The 15,282-nt window shown below is 41.3% G+C and overlaps 4 protein-coding genes across 11 annotated transcripts in view; 1 reads left to right on the top strand and 3 right to left on the bottom strand.

Moving 5' to 3' along the window:
• Positions 1-2,021, bottom strand: part of si:ch211-51e12.7 (uncharacterized protein LOC336335 homolog) — a 5,827-nt gene extending 3,806 nt beyond the window's left edge. For 5 of the 6 annotated variants that reach the window (XM_053880864.1, XM_053880863.1, XM_053880862.1 and 2 more), the window contains exons 1-4: positions 1,875-2,021; positions 1,040-1,110; positions 763-918; positions 423-593 (exon numbers count right to left, since the gene is read on the bottom strand). In XM_053880864.1, coding sequence (XP_053736839.1) covers positions 423-593; positions 763-918; positions 1,040-1,110 — 398 coding nt within the window. In that variant the 5' untranslated portion in view covers positions 1,875-2,021. Of the gene's footprint in view, positions 1-422; positions 594-762; positions 919-1,039; positions 1,111-1,870 lie in introns of all 6 variants that reach the window. The other variant, XM_053880860.1, reaches the window with a different exon arrangement.
• A 757-nt stretch (positions 2,022-2,778) lies between these two features.
• Positions 2,779-3,612, bottom strand: msgn1 (mesogenin 1). Its single transcript, XM_053881511.1, has one exon. It carries the CDS (start codon positions 3,420-3,422, stop codon positions 2,985-2,987), a length of 438 nt encoding a protein of 145 aa, XP_053737486.1. The 5' UTR covers positions 3,423-3,612; the 3' UTR covers positions 2,779-2,984.
• Positions 3,613-4,935: 1,323 nt separating this feature from the next.
• LOC128768253 (flap endonuclease GEN homolog 1) lies at positions 4,936-12,387 on the bottom strand. Its single transcript, XM_053881007.1, has 13 exons — positions 11,939-12,387; positions 11,642-11,840; positions 10,453-10,629; positions 10,128-10,238; positions 9,987-10,060; positions 9,826-9,911; positions 9,544-9,694; positions 8,788-8,824; positions 8,637-8,717; positions 8,442-8,572; positions 8,299-8,360; positions 7,327-7,476; positions 4,936-6,842 (listed from the first exon to the last, which is right to left on the bottom strand). The coding sequence occupies exons 1-13, from the start codon at positions 12,097-12,099 to the stop codon at positions 5,734-5,736; spliced, it is 2,529 nt and encodes an 842-aa protein (XP_053736982.1). The 5' UTR covers positions 12,100-12,387; the 3' UTR covers positions 4,936-5,733.
• Positions 12,388-12,456: 69 nt separating this feature from the next.
• Positions 12,457-15,010, top strand: ppil6 (peptidylprolyl isomerase (cyclophilin)-like 6). Of its 3 annotated transcripts, none has more exons than XM_053881010.1 (9): positions 12,457-12,484; positions 13,080-13,187; positions 13,266-13,361; positions 13,517-13,705; positions 13,976-14,038; positions 14,145-14,292; positions 14,385-14,444; positions 14,514-14,649; positions 14,718-15,010. In XM_053881010.1, exons 2-9 carry the CDS (start codon positions 13,110-13,112, stop codon positions 14,827-14,829), a joined length of 882 nt encoding a protein of 293 aa, XP_053736985.1. In that variant the 5' UTR covers positions 12,457-12,484; positions 13,080-13,109; the 3' UTR covers positions 14,830-15,010. The 3 variants fall into 3 exon arrangements, with proteins under 3 accessions (XP_053736985.1, XP_053736984.1, XP_053736983.1); XM_053881009.1 differs by lacking the exon at positions 12,457-12,484 and adding an exon at positions 12,512-12,747; XM_053881008.1 differs by lacking the exon at positions 12,457-12,484 and having other exon boundaries at positions 12,512-13,187.
• Positions 15,011-15,282: the final 272 nt, after the last annotated feature.

Genomic DNA, 15,282 nt, shown 5'->3' on the forward strand with positions numbered 1-15,282 from the left:
TAAAAAACCACCACGGCAAAAACAAAGCCGCCACAGACAGGATAAAATTAAGTGGAAACATTGAAACAGGCGAAAAACACGTCAAGGAGGTGGTAATGATAATGATAATGGTGCTTTAGCATGTTTTGAACAAAAAAATCCAGAAAAATCATAATAACTAAATGACAGGTACACATCCACTGCACGCGGGAACTGAACTGCGTGCATCCAACTCAGACGCCAGAAGAAACTAACAGGGCGCAGTTGTTTTCCGTCAGTGGTTTTGTGATGAAGTAATAACAAACTAAACAGAATTATTTTTGTAACTATTAAGTGCATTGACCTGATGTAGGTTCATGATAGCCAGTGTTGAATGAATGCAGCATTGGTCCAATTATTAAGAAACTTCATCGTTTCAATTAAAAGTCAAGTAAAAAAAGTACCTAGGCATCGGTGGGAAGGGACCCCCTCGCATGTGCATGGGAGGTGGTAGTCTGGGGTGGTGATGATGATGAGGTGGAGGAGGGGGCGGAGGAGGAGGAGGACCCATGCCCATAAGTCCACCTCTACCTCGACATCTAGGATCTGGATATGGTCGCATTCTTCCCATCCCTCTGAAAAAATACGAGACACAAGATGTGGTTAATGTTTCATTTTACATTTTTTTTATCCTGGTTGTTAGCAGGTGTATTAGTGAAGTAGTTACTCTCAAATCTTTGCTTGCAACACAAATATTAGCAGCCAACGCATCAAGATGAATACTAATCATGATATCATAGTTACCTCATCGGGGGTACAAATCCATTCATAAATCCATCCATGCCAGGGTCCATTCCCGGTCCAGGTGGACCAAATCCTTTCATCATCATTCCCCTGCGACCATGCATAACTCCTCGTGATATGTGTCCACCACGGCCGTGACCTTTAAAACCACGGCCACTGTGGAAAGAAAAAGGAATGAGGAGAATACCTGGTAACTCAAGTTAAATAACCAGCAGACAGCAGAAACAATTCAGGATAACATTACAATTCTACGTTTAAGATTCAAAAGTTAGCTGACCTGCTTTTGTTGTCGGTAAACACTTCTTTTTTTGCAGTCTCTGTCAATGTCTCACCGCCTGCAGAATCCATCTGAAACATTTCACACAGCAACAACTTAAACATTAAACAGATCATGAAGGCAGCAAGGATGTAAACAGGGTTATGACTCCCAATTTCATGTGGAATTAAGGGGATGAGTCCCACACCATTTTGGGTAATCGAGCATGAATGGCAACGCCACACACATAAAGTTGTAAAAACAAAACTGTAGTGGCACAGCATATATTGAAAATGTAATTATCCTATGACATAACAATGAATCTCCCTTTTTTGTTGGGGATTGCAGGGGGATTTATTGGGGTACTATGCAGGGACATTTCACATTGGAGAATATCAGGCAGATTTCATGAAATTAACATTAAAGAAAGAACGGTGGTTTTCTGTCCCCATCTTGACTTCGTGCCCTGGACATGCAAAGCCATGTCATGTTGTTGACATTTCAATTCACGTATGCCTAAACATTGTGCCTGTCACCACGAAGAGGGGATGGCTTTGCAGATACTTTGTTTTTGACATGTAGCAGGTTAACTGAAGCAGAACCAATGGTAACGAAAGAACGAGCTAGCTAGCTTAAACCAAACAATTCCGTTGAAGCGAGCAAAATATATATCAGCCACTTGCATATAGGTTACCCTCGCTTTTTTTAAATATTTAGATAATACACATGAAATTATGTGGAAACAGTGGCAACGTGGTGAATTTCGAATGTATATAGCTGATGTGTTCGGACATCAGCTCGGGAATAGGGGCTTCCCTGTTTTCTAGAATTATGAAAATAGCATCAACTTACTTACCACGGTGGCTTGAAATTAAGTAACCTGGTGTTTGGTTGCCAAAGAGAGTAAGAAAAATATGCAATGACAAACCAAACACTCAGTGTTTCAGTCACAACTTGATGCTGAGAAATGGCGTCTGCGTCACACAGCTGAAAACCTTGGTAGGGATTCCTTTGTAATGTTAAACCATGCCCACATCAGGGGAAAATCTGGAATATGATTGGACGGACGTTGAGTCATTCATGTTCTACTCCAATCAACTCCCTCCTTTTTAAAACTAGGTCAGAAGTTCAAATCTGTTCATGAGAATTTTATTTTAGATTTAAACGTAATTCTCCTGAACTATGACGGGACATACATTTTATGATAGTAGTTTAAACTACATATAAATGTTTATTGAAAAATACACATATATTTGAATTGCTGATACCAATCCGTGCCTGTGGGAGGCGGTAGAGCACTACAATATTCGTTGCCACCTGCAGAAGAAGAGATGTCGCCTAACTGTAAATTATAAAGTCGTTTTTGAGACTTAACTTGCCAGTGATACGTAGAATTTCTGTATTTGAATTTTATACTACGTTCTGAATTTTGGTGACAGTCCAATCTAAGGTTTAACCAGCAAAATATATGGGTTATAGAAATTGATTGATTCATGTATTTTTGGGGGAAACAGCCATGTTTGATCAAACTATGAATATACTAGGAGTGAATCCGTCAACAAATGATACAGACTTAACATCGACATAAACTGAGCATATTGTGCATAACGAAGGATTAGCAAACAAACTCCAGATGTATTGATCTTTCAGTTGTTGCAGTAACCTTTCTTCCTGTAAATCCAAATGTATAAAGAACAAAACCAATGAGTGGTTTATAGTCAATGAATTTTAATATTAACCAAGTTGTTTTTCCACACCTTCATACCAAAACAATTAAAAACATCTCAGAAACCAAATACAGGCAACATTATATACACAATAAGTGCCCGTTAAGAAATATATACAGCTAATGGGCATTAAGGAACACTCAAGAATTAAATTAAACATCTTTCCAGTTCAATGTTGAAAGATAGAAATGTCCAGAAACGGTGGGAAACCTTGCGCGTGCAAAGTTCAACAGCGCTGGTTACGCGCGACTCAGCAGGTCTGACAGGTTTTTGATGTACTCGATGGTGTATTTGAGGGTCTGTATCTTGGTCAGAGGCTGACCGCTCTTGCTGTAGTCCGGTGGAAGGTAGTCCCGGAGCTGATGGAGAGCTTCAGCAAGACTCCGCATCCGCATCTTCTCCCTCTCACTCGCCTTCATGCGCCTCTTCGTGGACATCTTGGGCTTGCGCTGCTTGTGCGCCGCGGATGTCTCCGCGCTCCGTCTCGAGAGGCCGAAGGAGAAGTCGCCGTTATCCTGGTGGCCGCTGGAGAAGCACATCTCCGGGGACGAACACATGGAATCCATGGAAGACTCCGGCGAGGAGGAGGACTGGAGCGAAACCTGCGCCTCCACGAACATGCTTTCGGGAAGACTCCAGCTATCGAGGATCTTCATCGCGGCTTCGTCCATGTTCATGACAGAAATATCCACTGAGACCGAAGAGCAGAGCAGAGTATCAGTGCGATCAGAAGCGAATGATTCCGAGGCGCCGGCGATGTTTTTATACAGAAGCAGCGTCTCCGGAGGTTTATGAGTTCACAGCTCGGGCGAGGAAGGAAAAGTTCAAAGAGAAGCTCAAGTGCCAAAATGTTCCCCACAGCCCTGGTTGGTTGTCACGCGGGTGCGAATAAGGCTAAATAGAGGGATAATGTGATAGAAAGAAAAATAATTAGATTCCCTTTATGAGAATTTACGCTTTAAAGTCTGCTCGACGACAATTATCAGCGTGATGTGATGTTGGCTAATGAAGAGACGGACCTGAGACCTTCACACGTCCCTGGACGGGTCAAGCCAGAGTGTGTGTTCAGTCTAGACAGGGGCAGTTTTCAAAGGTCGCTGACCAGAAAATCATGCTTGTATTCGTTTTAACAATCCATCTCTGGATCACACATGTGCCTTTGCCATATTTATATTTTTACACAAGCCCTGTCACACGTATCTTTTTTATACTTTCATTTCATAATAAACAGGAAAATGTTGAACTTTTAAACGCATTTCTCTGTCTTTTTTAAAAAACAACTTTCAGCCAAGTCAAGACAAAGTAGTGTTTGAAGTAGGCATTAGACAGTCATTTTGATGTATCAGTTACAGAAACATATCAATCAAACAAGTGACACACACACACACACACACACACATATATATATATATATATATATATATATATATAAACTTTCATTCACTGGGAACATTATGCAGTGCACCATTTCCACGTTTTGCACTGTAATGTGAAATGCACAATGATGGATCTCAAATGAGATTAGGATGATGGATGGAAAATTTAGGTTTAAATTTAAAAAACTTTTTTTTTTGTAGGTTTAACCACAAGCAGTGTTGTTCTGTACACTTGATGTTTAATGTGTAAAGATTCAACTTGAATTTAATCACTTTGGTGTCAAATATTGTGTGATTAATCGCGATTAATTAATTATAAACATACTAATTAACTTCATTGTTATCCAGTAACCACACATAAATAATGAATAATAAGAAATGATTTCTTACATTTATGTATGTATATACAAGCCAGAACACAGTGGATGTAATAAGAAAAAAAAACTCACTCAAAAGTTCAGCAATTTCAGCTTTAATTAAGCAAAGAAAAACAAAAGTTGAGAGTGGAAGTTGGCTGTTTGGACTGAGGATGCAGCTGTCACCAAGCTCCTGCCAGACCTTTCATGTCTGCAAAGGTGTCTAAGGCCTCACTCATGATCAAGGGAAGCAACGCTGGTCAGTTGTAAAACCAACGTTCACTCCCTCGACCGATGTGGAGCTTGTCAGCGTTTTCAATTGACGTGTTTGCACAACTTCCTCCTCGCTCCTTCGATCATGTTGACAAGACGAGGCTTCCGTTTTTGTCGTGCTTCTCTGGTAGTGGAAACTGGAAATATCCTGTCCATGTTCGATTCTAATATACTAATATATCCACATGAAAAACCTTGAAATCTCTTAAATCCCAAATCCACAGGTACAGAAGGTTATTATTTCCATTAATAATCCTCTTCAGTTTGAGGAATTGAAGTGATAAATATTTTTTAATATTCTACTGGGTCAGACAGAACATTGTTAGAATGACAAATTAATAATTCTGCCTAATTCTTGCCATGTCGTTACATATGCCTTTTGTCTTTCTTTGTGCTGGACCTGAGCAGTAGCAGCAAAAAAATGAATTCAAAATGAACCTGATCATGTCAATATCATGACCTACAGAGATGAAAACTCAAAGTAGATTAAAGGGAATTTCATGGGGTGTGAAGCTACGTTCTGACCATTGTTTGGTCAAAATATAAACATAAATAACCCAACAACATTTTGTAATCCATGACTGTCAAAATGTTTACAACTGGATCCTTCATTGCCGTCCTACAATTGCCGCGGTACAAAGGGTACGGACCTCAAGTTTTCAACTACAGAATAACATTTTAATAGTAAAACATTTATTTCCACAAGTGAATGTTTTCACATTTCCATAATAACAAACTTGTTTGATGTTTTGTCACGACAATCATGTCAATAAGTGTCTCAGTATAGACGGTGACAAACACACCAAATTAAAATTCTAGTGTTGCATTACTTTCAGACTTGTGACGCACTCCAGTCGTGACCTGAACATTTATTTGTTGTTGACAACCTGTATCGAGGAAACTCCCTTGTCACAAGGCAAATGGTCCAAGTGAAACACACTTGTGACCAAGTGAAATTCTTCCAATACAAATCAACCTTCAGCTCACTTTTGAAATCTCAGTCGAAGTCTCTCTGCCAGTGGCAGTGGGCTCTCACTGCAAACTACCGAGTCATCACTATCCGACACAGCGACAGGTGATGAAGGAATGAACACATCAGTCTGAAGGATGGAGGGCGGGACTTCCTGCCAGCTGTCAGTAGCTGCTGCAGGTAGCTGAGGTTTTGCTGCCAAGTCAGTTGTTGCACTTCCTGGAGCACTTTTAAGTGGCAACAGTGGTGGAATGTTGCCCTTGATCTTGTTCATGGATGTGAGTTTTGTCCTCCTCTGTGACTGCTTGTTCTCAACATCGCTTTCGTCGCTGGAGGAACACACACTCAGACACACACTTTTCTTGGTGATCGGTGGTGCGACTCTGTCGCTGTGACCCGGGTCAGAGTGGCACCTCTGTGGGGCAGCAGGTAATAGGGCTGTTTTGACAAATTTATACTTTTGTGGTGCCTTTTTGGGCTTCCCAGGAGGAGCGAGAACTAGAGGCATCAGCCGAGGCATCACAGGTTTCTGTTCTTCAACACAGATGTTTGGCTTCAGTTCCTGAGAGGGAAGGTCATAATCCAGTTGTTTGTGGACATTATTCGCTGACCAGTCAACCTGGTCAAGAGCCCGCACGCTGTTTCTCAAGAGAACCCGCTCTCTGAGTGGAGCCCCTGAGGAACACACAGCAGCTTTGCAGTCTTTGTCGTCCACAGATGGTTCCTCATCGATACACTTCACCTTAAAATGACCTCCTTCTTCTTCGTCTTTTGCTTCTGGATTGACCTTCGGTGCGTCTTGTGGAGTTGGGGAGGACGTGAAGGACAGCGCGTCCCAGTCGATTTCGCTGAGGTGCAGCGCATCGATGACAGAGGACACCGAAGGAGACGCCGTCTCAGAATCAGCTCTAGATTGCGGCGTGCTCGGGCAGTCACTCGGGGGAAGTTCTTTCTGACCTGACACCAAGTCCACAGTTTCGGATTCAGTTGACGACAGAGCAGAACGAGGCTGAGACTGTGAGTGAAGGGACGAGGAGCTCTGGAGGGTCAGCCGTGTCATGAGGTCAGAAAGGTCGCTGGGCTCATCTGAGGTCTTCTCCTTCTTACTCTTCGTTTTCTTCCCTGGAAAAAGAGCACATCAATACTCTGAATATTTGAAGGCTAAACTTGAAACATTTTATAATTAACAGCGGTTGGAGCAATAATGAATAGTGCCTGAAATTGGCACCTTTATGGAGACAAAGCACAATCTGAGATTAGATTAGTGATTTTGAGACAGACAGTACTCAGATGAACTCAACAACTGGTGGATATAGATCTTAACTAACCCCCCAAAAAACAAAAGTAATGGAGCACATTTCATATCCAGATATGTTCTCAGGGTTTGGAGGGAGCTGGAGCCCTCACAGCTGCAGTGCGGACTAGTGTGGCTGCTAAACCTTTTCAGGTGTGAGGGTGACTGCAATAGACAACCCTCAGAAAACAAAACTTCAATCACTTTGATCAGGTGTTTTTGTCAGGAGAATGTGAAGTCACGTCCGCGAAGGTGGGGTGGGGGGGCATTTTTGTTTGTTTAAGCGAGAAGGACACACATGAAGAGTCTTACTTTTAGTCTTGTTCTCCTCAGCCAGAGCTTTCTCCCGCATGTAGCTCTCCACCAGCTCCGGGAAGGCCACACGAAACAGAGACTCTTCCTCCACCGACCTCACTTCCTGCTGGTCGTCGGCAGGACAATCCTCAGGGAAGACGTAATGATCTGAGTGATGAAGATGATTTTTTTTAGTTTTGGGATTCGGCAAAATCTCATTTATTCATGTGAAAAAAATGCTTAAGTTCAAGTCCAGTGAAGCAACAATGTCATCGACTGATGACTGGTACTTTGCAGACAAAATGTCCCTCTTAATAATAAAGGCTGCAGAACCTTGTTTCAGAAGGAACGTTCAGTCACTGCCAGAAAGGTATTTGGGGGGTTAGTTGATTGTTTAATCGTGCCTTTAGTCAAACACAGACACATAAACGCCAGCGATGGCATTGATTCTATTCTGACAAATGAGACTTTTGGCTTTAGTTGGCCAGATATTCGATTCACAACCGACATTTTCATTCAATGTCTGATGCTGTATGAACCTCTTTTGGGGCTTAAACTAACTAAATGAATTGTCTGGCTGCTTGGACTGATAATTCAAAAAGAAGTTACAAAACATGTGCCTTTCATATAGCTAAAATTGTTACGGTCAGATACATAGCTACTGTTGTCTTTTCAGTACGTTTTAAAAGGTACAGCAATGGAAATGGCACAAGGCGAGCTGTGTATTCAGGCTTGTTAGAGAGCTACACTTGGATATGACAGCCACTTCCCAGTCTGGAGAGGAAGCTGGTTTAGCACCTAGTGGCTGATCTGTCACCTCTGAAGACCACCTCTCAGACAGCCACTAACAACACGGTGTGTGACGAACCCCCGCAGAACCCCCCCTCCCTGCAGCCGTCGTGTCAATCTAGTGGCATCGCATGCGCTGTACATCCTTGAGCTGCATCTCTGTTAAACTCAGATAGATGCAGGTGAAGACGAGGAACTTGCCTGGTGTCGTCCAAACAACTTCGAAACAGGAGACGGAATTCCTCACCCTGGGTTTCAATATTCTTCAATAGAGATGACAAAGAAGCATTTTAGTATAGCAGAAAACATAGACAACCATCATGAACTGTGAACGGCAGACTCACCTGAGCGGTTTAATCTGCGGTGGCATATTCCGTCCGTGTTTTCTGTTCATCAGCTCAGCGTAGGTCATCAGCACCAGAACCTTCTCGCTGGTGTAATGCTTTGGCCACTCCATCTTGTCAAAAGCAAATTTCTAGACACGCAAAATCATCAGTGAGACTGAAGACAAAGCTCTTAAAAGTGTGTTTAGTCACCACCTGCAGTAGCAGCATGTTGGGCAGACGTCTCTTGAAACTGGACACAGGTTTATCTTTAGAGACTAGAAACTCACTAATAATCTGGAAGAAGAGATGTAAAAGGATGAAATAGTTGACAGATAGTACATAGTTTTAACACGAATGGGTTTACCTCTGTGAAAGGAAACTGAGAGTTCGCCAGTGTTTTCCTACAGAGAGAAAAAGGTACAACAAATGAATAGAATTATGTATCACTAGTGATGTAGTTCATTTAGTTGTTCATCATTTCCATATTATTGAGACACGCAATGCTTAATATTTGTGAGCGTTATAAGTTTACATATAATTTCTACTTTTGTCTTATATATCTGAACTGCAGTTATTGGTTTATTTAGAAGCATATACCACCAAAAGGAAGTCATTTGTAAGAGACTTGGTGTAGAATAGAATTCCTCCGCTCAGCCAGTCTTCTTCTAAAAATATATCCATAGTTTTGGATCTGTAACTGGTCAAAGCAGCGACTCAGCGCAGAGCTGCTCCACAACAATATTGGTGCAGCTTCAAGGGAAATTATCACCGACTTGTTGATCTCCAGATAGCTCTGTGAGAGCTGGCTGATATGAAAGGGAATTTTAAATCAAGATAAAACAGTGACACTGATAATCCCTGCTGATAGTGGTTGTAAACAAATACTCATTATGCATGTATTTGAAGAGCGTAAGCAGGTGAGAAATACAAGATAAATATGGAGATGAATTAAATCTGATATCTAAACAAAGGAGCAAAGATTTAAAACAACACACAAAAGGTTCCAATAAACCAAACAGATTAGAACATTACAAACCAAATAAACCTAATCCCCAATTGACAGATTGTTTTTTGTTTTTTTTTGTAGGACTACAAGGTATTAAAGAGAGTTCAGTCGTACTTTCTGACAACAGCCTCCACAGAAGAGGCCTGTCGGGTCTGTTCATGTCTGTGCCAGTCACATGGACACTCGTAGTTAAAGTCTTGAGGCTGACAAAAGCGACTGCTGTCACACAGAAGGCAGCCTCTGCGTTCATGCACCTTCAAAGAGCCTTGAAATAAAGTGAAGAAAGAAGAAATTGATACACAAACTGTATAAACATATGTAGAAAATGCCTCAAATGTGGCTTTTTTCTCACCGTTTATCTGACTACCGAAGGTGAAAAAGCGAAACGGTACTCACCAGGATGTCGACAAATGTGGCAGTGAGGAACCTTCTTCACAACGACCTCAGAGACAACAGCGTTCTCCTCCTTCCACCGTGAGAGCCTGAGTGACCACAGGAAGTTTCAGCCAGTAATCTTCCCTTGTTTTTGTTTCAATAAATAATATCACAGTTTCTACCTTTCCAGGAGGGTTTCTTCTTTAAGGCTTTGGATGAGCTTGAGAGCAAGCTCTTTGCCAACCCCAGGTATTCCCTATATTAAAGACAAAAAATGAGCAATTGTATTCATTAAAGACAGGGTTTCTAACATCTAATCTTACTTTGGGGATGTAATCACAACCAAGCAGAATTGCTAGGCCAACAAGATTCTCTCTGCTGAGATGGAGCTCAGTCTGGACCTGAGACGTTCTATAGCACTCCACCTGAGGGTCCTGCAGGGGATACACACAGTTACATAAATATGCATAAATAATTCTGCCTTTTGATGCTTGTTTTTTTTTTATATGATTAAATAAATGCACAAGATTTTCTGTTATTACTTCTACTACATCCAAGCCAAGCACCATTCATGCTAAATAGCCAGTAGATATGTTGCAGTTTATGACAGATTATTATTATGGTAGATTTTGCTCTAAAGAAGCATACCTTAGAGTTCATGTTGAAGTTTCTGTAGACAGTTCGGGCACCGTACAGGAACACATCTCCATCGTTGGTGATACAACCATCCACCAGTCTCTGTGAGTCCAGGTAGGCACACATGGCCTCTGCCTCACCTGCTGCCCTCACCCACGGGACACCCATGTAGTCCAACATCTCTGCACACTACAAGTGATAGCTCCTTTAACTAGATTAAAAATGCATTAACAGTCGCCTCAGGATATTGAAATACAACTGGCTCATGCGTACATACGTCACTCCAGAAAAGCTCAATAGATTCAATGGGCATATTCCTGATTTATGTTTTAAATGTGGTCAACATAAGGGGACTTTATTTCATTGTGTCTGGCAATGTGCCAACATTAATAAGTTCTGGTTTGATCAAATCAAATGTAAGATTGAAGAGATCCTATGAACACAAACCAAATTTGATGCTTGTTTGTTTTTATTGGGTATTTATTCTGCAGGAAATAACTATACCAAATGTCAACGGATATGTATGGATCTTTGTTTTTCGGAAACAAAGTGCATGATAGCACTGAAGTGGAAATGTGTAAAGTATTCAAGTATTCAAAACTGGTTAACTGAACTGAGCTCCTGTGCGGCCATGGAAAAGATGTCTTTTTTGATCCAAGGGAAAGAAAGAGTTTTCAAAAGGATCTGGGGTTCATTTCTTGAATATCTCAAGCATAGAAATCTGGACTAATGTGGACTGATGTTAAGAGATCCTCTTGCCTTTGCAACTTGATGCTTGTTATATGCAGTGATATATAGACCGACATTGGACTTTAAGTGAACAAACGATTGTTATTTAGTGTTTTTGTTTTTTATTTTATTTTAATTCTGTATTTTCTTTTCTTTTTTTATTGTATCCACTCTGGGTTTTTTGTAAATAGGTTATATAAATAATAGTTGGGTTTTTTTGTCACACAGCCGAGATCTTGATGGTGCATGTGCATTTATATTATTATTATTATTGTGGCTGATACAAATGAATAAAAATATTGGGTGAAAAATGCATGAATACAGACCTTATCAGACTAATGGATTGACATTGCAGTTTATAAATACGAAAAATACGACGGCACTGGTTTATCATATTAACGCAAAAAATGAATTATCTCCTTAGAAATATATAGATTGAACACAACTTAATTGTCACGTGATAGTCACCAACCTCTCTCAGTATGGCGTTAAAGCGCCCCCTGCCGGTGTTTGTAGTGTATCTCGGAGCAGGCGTCTTCTTCGAGCCTGCGAATCTGCTCTGTGTTCTCTTCTTCATCGTTTCTGCTTTTAGTTTTGGAGCGTCTCCTTCCATAACAAAGACCAGCTTCACACCCATAAGTGTGAGGCTCGACACCCTGAAAAATAAATTCCTGCAACCGACACAGGACCGTGACAATTCATGGACGTATATTGAGAGCGGAATACACATGTGCTAGGAACTCGAGGGACTATAGTGGGACGGTCCTACCTCAGGTGTGGCTTGGTTACGCGACCCATCATTGCCTGGACGTGCTGGGCTTCACAGACCCACAAGCTCAGGTCGACCGCCAGCGTCTTTCCACATAAGCTGTATAGCGGGACTGATTCCCGAACCGGCTCCAGAATCGACCAGAGATCGTGCACGCCCATGATTGCTCACATTAAACGATTGCTTATTTAGTCTAAAATTCAGAGTCACAGTCGGCACAAAGCGGAACAAACGATTTCAAACGACGGCGCCAAAAAGGCTGCGTTCCAAACAGCTTTTTCTGCTCACTTTTCTGCCTTCTACTGATTAAATTTTCATCTAAATAACTCGTGGAAGTAAACGCGCGAGTAAGTAAGTACAATATTTAATCTGAAAATATTACAAATATATTCCAAACTGTATGAAGAATCGAAAACAACTGAACAAAACTTGTATCTTAAGCAACATTGAACGTAGCCATGTTGTCCTCGTGATGATGTCATATTCATGCGCCAGCAAATAGTCGTTGCTATGGTAACCAGATGTGTTGTCAGACTGCGTTGCCAGGTGAGTTTACAAACGTGTCAAGAACTATTCACACGCGAAGACTGACCTTCAGAGTTTCGACGTCGAAACAAGCCGTTTACCTTTTGTGCTTCGATAACCTGCTCCACTCTGTATTCGTAGAGGCTTATTAGTGGAACTATTTTGATCGTCTTTACTCGTCTTTTTCCTCGTTTTCAAGTGACAATCACTCACTTGCTAGGGAATATTGGGACATGCAAACTAGGTGACTTATGTTCAGTCAGGTTCTGTCAGCCTTTACACTGGTAAATATCCAACCTTGTTGTATTATGTAAATGACACACTCTGGAAAGAGGCTGTTTGTATTTTATTAACAAAACCGGCTTGGGATGGTGTCAAGAACTGAACATTGCAGTACAGTATAACAACATTTGGCGACCCTTTTCTTTCTGGTTCTCGTCTGAACCTGTACTATGTATGAAGATGTAAACTTTGCAATCGTTTTGACAGAGAAATAACAGAAAAACGATTTCATTAATAGGTCTCATTTACGAGATAAAAGTCAACGTATTTCAAGATTAAAGGAGCATCACAACCAGCACGACCTAACTGGACTATATATACTTCAACTCTACAGGTGACTAGAGGAGAACCTTGATTGAAGAAAATGCACGCAAAATACCATTTAGAAATAACAGGCTTAATTAAAGAGTTCACTTTCGCTGTTGCCAAAAGCATCTCACAGGTAATGCACTATTTTTATTCAAATTACATGACAGGAAATCAGCTGTTGCTGATGGTACTTCATTTGTTGCTCCACTAGGATCTCTATAAACAGTTTGGAGAGGACTTTTTGGCTCCAACCATTCGACCTCTGCTTGAATTTGCCTGGCACACCTTTCTGGATGAAACCAGACGGGTGAGGATCAACAGGGTGCAAACCAATTGAACTCTTCATTGTTAGCGCCAGCTTTTAATCTGTCTTCATTGGGAACATTCTGTTCCTTTTCATGTGGCGGTGACTCAAAGCATACATGAATCACTCTGTACTGCACGACTATATTGTATTTTAAGGCACTGCGTGGACAAGTGATGCAGTACTCCAGCAGCGTCATGTGCTTTGTGAACGGCCAACTTCTTGGAAACGAGGTCGAGCTCTCCAACTGGGCCAAGGCGGAATGGCGCTTCACTCTCAGCCAGCCGTTTGCTTTCTATAAAGATTTGGCCGAGAAGTCCTACATAAAACACCTACGGGAGACTAAGGCAAGTCGCCAACACGCTCTCATCGTCATTTGCTTGGATGTATGAAAAAAGCCATGTCATGTCATATTTGCAGAATTTTGAATGTATTTATGACTGTCGAAGGTCAGAGCTTGAACCCAAGTACGGAGTCAAATGCCTCTTCATCGTGGGGTATCTTTTTTAACAGGGGCTTAATCACTGAATGTTGTTTAGTATTGTTATAAATAACAATAATACATTTGAGGTGTACTATCTCTTGTTAAATGAAATATTTTATGTTTTGTGTCTCAGCATTCATTTGTTTTCATGGACATTGAGATCAATGGAGAGCCCGCTGGGAGGCTATTATTCGAGGTGAAGATGTGACATTATCAGTCAAGTTTTCATCTACATGTGCTTTGACTTCCAACTCAGACCGACTGAGACTCCGTCTCTTTGCCTCACTTGCTCTGTTTTGCAGCTGTTCAATGAAGCATGCCCAAAAACAATAAAGAACTTTGAAGCCCTATGTACCGGGGAAGAAGGTCTGTCCCCTGCTGGATGGTCACTTTGCTACAAGGGCACCATGTTTCATCGCATAGTGCCAAATGGTTGGCTGCAAGGTGGAGGTATGATTTTGAGCAACCTTGCAACGTGGGTGCCATACTCATTGCTAATTGCTAAATAATAATATTACTTTTTCTTTCATCCAATCACACAGATATTTCTCCCACAAGGAGAGGCGATGGTGGGACTTCAATTTACGGAGAAACATTTGAAGGTAATGACCACTGCTCACTGTAATTACTCAAGTGACTCTGTTCATGATCACATTACCTTTTGCTTGCAGACGAGTGTTTCGCTATCACACACTCAAGGCGAGGGATTCTGGGAATGGCTAATAAAGGACCTCACAGCAACGGATCACAGTTCTATATCACTCTGCAGTCCACACCTTGGATGGACAGGAAATATGTTGCCTTTGGGTCTGTATCTGTTGTGCACTGCTTTTCAGTGTGAGGCCTGTTCAATAAACTTTCTTGGTATTTTTCAGTCAAGCAGTTGAAGGAGTCGACGTTCTCAGGAAATTAGAAGAGACGCCGACATGCAACCAGAGGCCGAAGATTGAATGCAGAATTGTGGACTGCGGGAAATTCACTGTATAATGTGTATTGGAATTCCGTTTTTTAAACATGATGTTTCAATCATTGAGAGCAGTAGTCTCTTCACTTCTTCATTCATCTTTGGCGAACTCCTAAGATGCCAAATTCTGAATTAAATAGCCAAGGCTGGTCTTTCTGTATCATCTGTACTCAAATGGAATTACTGTGTTTATTGGAGAATAAAAAAAGAAAAGACAACCATTGCTCAGAAGGAAAGACATAATGCTATACTGTCTTAGAGCCATCTCATGTTTGCTTTTTATTCAACCTGTATACAGGCATGTGCAAAGTGCAGTCCGGGGGCCACATGCCGCCCTTCAACTGATTTGTGTGGCCATCATGAGGTCAGAGAAAAAAAATACAATACTGGCTTTATTTATCATTCAAGACAATTTGAATAGTAAATATAACGGATTGGCTATTTTTTTTAGGTCTTTATTTTTCAGTTTTCTGTCA

The sequence above is a fragment of the Synchiropus splendidus genome, chromosome 12 (assembly GCF_027744825.2).
Source record: "Synchiropus splendidus isolate RoL2022-P1 chromosome 12, RoL_Sspl_1.0, whole genome shotgun sequence".
In the NCBI taxonomy this organism is placed as follows: Eukaryota; Metazoa; Chordata; class Actinopteri; order Syngnathiformes; family Callionymidae; genus Synchiropus; species Synchiropus splendidus.

Coding starts and splice junctions, on each gene's coding strand:
- msgn1 (XM_053881511.1), bottom strand. CDS start 3,422: ATGAACATGGACGAAGCCGCGATGAAGATCCTCGATAGCTGGAGTCTT.
- LOC128768253 (XM_053881007.1), bottom strand. CDS start 12,099: ATGGGCGTGCACGATCTCTGGTCGATTCTGGAGCCGGTTCGGGAATCA. Junction 10,239..10,452: donor ACTTCAACATGAACTCTAAG/GTATGCTTCTTT, acceptor TATCCCCTGCAG/GACCCTCAGGTGGAGTGCTA. Junction 7,477..8,298: donor AGTTGTTTGGACGACACCAG/GCAAGTTCCTCG, acceptor TTCATCACTCAG/ATCATTACGTCTTCCCTGAG.
- ppil6 (XM_053881010.1), top strand. CDS start 13,110: ATGCACGCAAAATACCATTTAGAAATAACAGGCTTAATTAAAGAGTTC. Junction 14,293..14,384: donor TGGTTGGCTGCAAGGTGGAG/GTATGATTTTGA, acceptor CCAATCACACAG/ATATTTCTCCCACAAGGAGA. Junction 14,650..14,717: donor AGGAAATATGTTGCCTTTGG/GTCTGTATCTGT, acceptor GGTATTTTTCAG/TCAAGCAGTTGAAGGAGTCG.